General features: G+C 38.6%; 1 protein-coding gene across 1 annotated transcript; it reads left to right on the top strand.

The window, feature by feature from the left end:
* Positions 1-1,010: 1,010 nt before the first annotated feature.
* On the top strand, positions 1,011-4,690 carry LOC119693067. Its single transcript, XM_038115366.2, has 4 exons — positions 1,011-1,750; positions 2,060-2,724; positions 3,119-3,266; positions 3,719-4,690. The coding sequence occupies exons 1-4, from the start codon at positions 1,534-1,536 to the stop codon at positions 3,904-3,906; spliced, it is 1,218 nt and encodes a 405-aa protein (XP_037971294.2). The 5' UTR covers positions 1,011-1,533; the 3' UTR covers positions 3,907-4,690.
* The last annotated feature ends 681 nt before the right edge of the window (positions 4,691-5,371 follow it).

The raw sequence follows: 5,371 nt of genomic DNA, 5'->3' as shown, positions 1-5,371 counted from the left end.
AATGATTTTGAAATGTCAAATGTCAGGTAAAATTGACAGACACGTCATACACAGATTCCTACAGACCCTGTTGCGTACTCGTTCTTGTAATCCTCAGAAAAAAAAATTGATTTAAACATGAAGGGAAGGCCGAGGCTGTTAATATTCTGAGCCAACTACATAACTTGATCATTGGTATCTTTCCGTCGACCGTGTAAGTGTAATGTGAATGTGGGATATTATGGTAAGTGGTATTGTTGCTGATTATAATGATAGTAATATATTTATTGCAACTATGTAAGTACCTACCTAAGTTTTACATTGGCCTTAACATTATGTATATGTCGCAGGCATCTGGTTTAATCTCCTGTTTGATTGAACCGCTAGCCCGTTCATTGGATGACGCTATTCAGTTGTATGACTAGGCCGAACGTTGATTGTACAAGCGTCACAAAACGTCCAACTAGTTATCGGACTTAAAAATCAGTCAGGTGGTGAATAAAACAAATATGGCGTCTAACAGCGAACAGCTGACACGAAAAGCACTTGTATTGTTATTTTTTGCAAATAAATTAGCTTTAAAGTGCGTTATTTATGTTAAAATAGTGTGACAACATGGATTTACCTATTATTACACCGTCGGCGGATAGTTTCAAAGAAAAAAATGTGCTGAAAATGGATAATTATGAACAACAATATCAAGGTTACGTTTATTGTTATTGTTTAGTTAATTTGTGAGATGAGAGCTTTGTAACATAGTCTTTTTGTTGACTCTTGTCTGGTCATGTTCATCCTAACCAGACATTACAAAGTTGCTATACTATATCCCATTTAACGACTTCGCTGAATAACGTTCAGTCAAGACGTTGGACGTTACAGTCAACCACTTGACGAGTTGTTCTTTAGTCATTCAACTGAGTAGCGTCATCGAATGAACGGGCTAGCGGTTCAATCAAACAGGAGATTAAACCAGATGCCTGCGACATATATACCTACATAGTTAGTGCCCTGTAGGGCATAGTAAGTTTAATTCTTATATCTAGTAATTTTAGTACCTAACTAAGTAAGTAGTTAGTTAGTTACTGATATTTCATGCATTGGTGGATGCCGATTGCAAATGGAATTTAAGTGCTCTTCCCCCTACCCTACGCCTACCCACAATAAGGGACTACAGGTAGGTATGCCTATGTAATACTTAGGTTTAGATCTAGAAATTCGTGTTAATAGCGCTAGGAATGTTCTTTTTATATTTCGGTAACCCATACCTAGCTACTTTACCTAATGTATTTAACAGTATTTATCACAAGTTTAATCATACATACCTGCGTAACTCTGATTTCTTACTTATAATTTAATGCTAATCCGGCATACCTACCTAAGCTCATTAAAACCTTATCTTTATAGCCTTAGGTCAGAAGGTATACCTACTAACTTACGTACAATTTTACAACGCACAGCTTATAGCTATACTGTAAATACCACGAAACACCTAACTACTAGTTTAGTACTTTTTTCTTAAAGTACTTATATAACTACCAGTATCTAACTAATCTAATGAGGTTGCAAGTCCTACTGTTTTCCAGTATTGTAATGACTGTGAATGGATTGAAAGAAGAGGAAATAAAGGAAATATGCTCGAGTCTGGATTGCAGTAACTCCACTAAAGAGGCAGTCTGCGGGGTCAGAGCCGAGGGGGAAGGGTATAAACTCAAGGAATTCGACAGCGAATGTGAGCTCCTTAAATTCGGATGTGACGTCACAAAAATAGAAAGTAAGTAGTTAGAGGTACTTAACTAACTAGGTAAGTACTTTTGTACTTACTAACTTAAGCCATTATCATCAGCCCGTAGTCCCCACACTGGACCTAGGCTCCTCGAAGGAATGTCTTAAAGTAAATTAGTTATACGATAACTTTAAGATTCAAGATAATTGCCCTTCCAGTGCCCGACTTATTATTCCACTCTGTGTTGGTACAAGTCATAGTCCTGCCTGTGCCTGTTCTATTATAAGTAGGTACTTGTTGTAGGAATTATGTCACTACACACACAATATTAGTCTATGAATTATCTACTGTCCGCAGGATATGGCTTAATAGGCTATAGTTTTTGCGAGCAAGTATTTCATCGCTCACATGATTCTAAAAACGCTGAGGATCTAACCAACCATGGCTCCGACAATGATGAAGATGAGCTCTACAATGATGCATCCAATATGTGCGAGCAGAACATCTGCAGCAGCGGTAATGACACTACAGAAGTGTGCGCCATTAGGAAAGAAGACAATGCATTCCGAATAAAACTATTCCAAAGCCAATGCGAGCTATCAAAACACAACTGCAGACAAAAGTTGAAATATACCGAAACACTATCGGTTGACTGTCTAGATCTTCAAGAAAACTACACGAATGAAATCCTTGCTGCAGAGAAAGCTGAAGAGTTTTTCCAAAACATTGGAACTAACGATTTGGGAGAAAAAATCAGCAAGCTAGTGGTCGTAAGTGACCTGCCCTTTCACAATGGCGACATCAACTCCACAGTTCAAAACTTCTTCGATAGAACACATTCAAGCAAGCTCGTTCTAAAGCAACTTACGGCGTCAGAAGTTTCTCGAAGGTCCATGCACAATACTCACCCTGGGCCGGTGCAGGTATTCGAACCTGTTGTTCCGATTACTGATGAGAAAGATAGATTTGACGACTATGAGCATGAGCCTACGCTGCAGACTTGCTTTCACAAGTGTCCGGAGGTAGGTCGGATCCCCGACTATATAACTCGTATCAACTGTAGGTGGTAACTACCTTATTACACCCGGCCAACCCTGAACAGTCAACGGCGAACAACTTGTCTGACTGGCATTTCTTTAACCACGGTGACAAACGCTAGTCCATAGTGTTTGTCGCTGACATATCTCTTGTCTTGTCACACATTACCCCTTTCTTTATAGGTACTATCGATTTCTTTTCAATGTGGTTGTCTGGAAGAGATTACTTTTAGTAATAAGGCCGCTGATTGTACTATTTATTTTCTTTTCTAGTTATGTTTATGAAACTGTTTCTGTTTGTGTGCAATAAAAAGTATATTTTATCTTTTTTATCTAACTTATTAAGTTTCTCGAGAAAATAGTTTTTCATTATTTTCAGTCATGCCCTGACATATACAAGCCGGTGTGCGGCACGGCCGGCCTGAACGCCAGAGAGCCCAGCCTTCTGTTCAAGAACCACTGTTTCATGGATATAGCCCAGTGCAAAATGTACCGGGAGCGCAAGACCAAGACGTCAAAATCATCAAGTAAGGTATTCCCGATGTACTGACGGTGTGTTGTAGATAGGGACCTTATGCTAATGTCGACCTTATGTATAGCTTACAGAAAGAGACAGACATCGATTTAATGCCGACATTAGCTTAAAGTTTCTTTCTGTAACTCTGCGTGAGTGATTTACCTACGTTATACAGTATGATACCTATGGACCAAACGAAAGAACTTTTGTTCTACGACTTTTAAATATTCGTAACTAACTTGACTTGACTTTTAAGGATGATTCACGCTACACCGTGCCTCGACCGGGCCATGCCCCGGACCGTTTTGTATGAAAGTATGAAGTAATTCATGTCATGCCCGATCGACCGTGCCCCTTCATACAAAAATGCCCGGCCGGCCCGGTCGAGACACGGTGTAGCGTAAATCATTCAATCTACGCCAAATAAAATATGCTCTCACCTAATACCACATCCATTCACAGAGTACCAAGGCCTCACGTTTCTGTTCTGCCTGGGCGATCAGTCGTACAACACGTTGCGGCTGGTGCCTCTCATCAGGTCTCTTCAGCGCATGGGGCGGATCCGGCAGCGCGGCAGCTTCCACTATCGGATTCAGAACTACCGCACGCAGAATAACGTGCTAGTGCGGGAGCCTAACTTTATGGGGTAGATGTGGGATGGAGGGTATGGGGAATAGTGTTGTGGCTTTTGTAGTACGAATTAATTAAGACAGAATTACCTAGTAGAATCATACAAAGCTAACTTTGCAATAGGAAAATGAACTTAAACTACTTAATTATTTTTTAGCTGAAGCTCTCTGCCGTGTCGTGTGTGCCTGACCCCTAATACTTCAATGAAGAAAGAAACATTGGTAAAACATCGGTTTTGTTTTGTGGTGGCACTTGCTTCGGTTGCAAAGTTAGCGTTGTCAGCTTTCATCAGTTGCATTCATCGATAAAGTCAAGTGTTCAAGTACCTACGTAATAAATAGTTTAATCTTAGTTTAATAAATAAGACAATTAAGTAGGTGCCCAATAGGAAGCTAGTAGGTATATTACCTATAATAAAAACTACAAGTTCACAGTCAGACAATATATTTTATTTAAATATTACAAGATCAAAATATTACTAAATAACTGGAGTAAAATCTTTCATTGTAGAGTTAAAGCAACATTTATTGATAACATCCAAGGTTAGTGTTCAATAGAACTAAGTGCATAATCCTCCTAAGCCCACGGCTACAGGCAGGCTTTGAAAATGCATTAGTTGAGTGCACAGCTTACATTTTACCACGAACCATAGTTCGGCGAAATAGAAATATCTATCTACCATTCATGGAAATAAAATAATAACGGCTTCAAACATTTTCATGAAACTTAACTTATCTACAGAAGTAAAACCCTTAAACGACATTATTATTGAACAAAAATCGGTTTAGCCGCTTGGGAGCTACACTACCAAATCAGTTCCACAAACACATTACGACTATTTACGACACCACTTTTTTTCGTCTAGGTTTAAAAAGGTATCAATACTTTCAATCTCAACATTCAGCTGTGTGTGTAACCAGTAGACAACTCTTTTAACTTGACAAACAAGTCGGCAGAAAGGAAATTAGAAACTGCAGATATTAGATTCAGACTCGTGCAATAATAATACCCTCCTTTTAATGTCCAAAGCCCTTTCGGCTGTCCCATTTCAAAACACAGTAACCGCCAACTTTAAAAAAAAACGGGTCTTTGATTTATACATTATTTTAGGCGATTCCGCACAAAACTGCATTGTCAGAATATCAAAAAACCGCTTAGAAACGAAAATAAAATTTCTAAAAACCTAGTAACTCCACCCTGCGAAATCAAAAATGCCACGAAAACCATTTCAAAACATAGTAAGAGCCACCAACCATTTTAAAACACAGTAAGTGAAAATGACTTACTAGGTTTTAAAATGGTCAATGGCGCTTACTAGGTTTTGAAATGGTCAGCAAAGGACAATTTTCGTCCGTTAATTTTAGTAAGTCACAAATGGCATACATTATTACTAACACTTTTTTCGAACAAAATATCAAACATTTCAGAACCTGTATCTTTGCACCAATGAAACCTAGAGAGTTGAATTAAAAGTAGAACATAAGT

The sequence above is a fragment of the Plutella xylostella genome, chromosome 8 (assembly GCF_932276165.1).
Source record: "Plutella xylostella chromosome 8, ilPluXylo3.1, whole genome shotgun sequence".
Taxonomy (NCBI): domain Eukaryota; kingdom Metazoa; phylum Arthropoda; class Insecta; order Lepidoptera; family Plutellidae; genus Plutella; species Plutella xylostella.
The sequence above is the reverse complement of the archived record's forward strand: the minus strand, read 5'-3'. Positions and strand labels throughout refer to the sequence as shown.

Excerpts from the sequence above, each read along its gene's own strand:
- LOC119693067 (XM_038115366.2), top strand. The coding sequence starts at position 1,534 with ATGAGGTTGCAAGTCCTACTGTTTTCCAGTATTGTAATGACTGTGAAT. Across the intron at positions 2,725-3,118 it reads GCTTTCACAAGTGTCCGGAG|TCATGCCCTGACATATACAA; the intron begins GTAGGTCGGATC and ends CATTATTTTCAG. Across the intron at positions 3,267-3,718 it reads CAAGACGTCAAAATCATCAA|AGTACCAAGGCCTCACGTTT; the intron begins GTAAGGTATTCC and ends ATCCATTCACAG.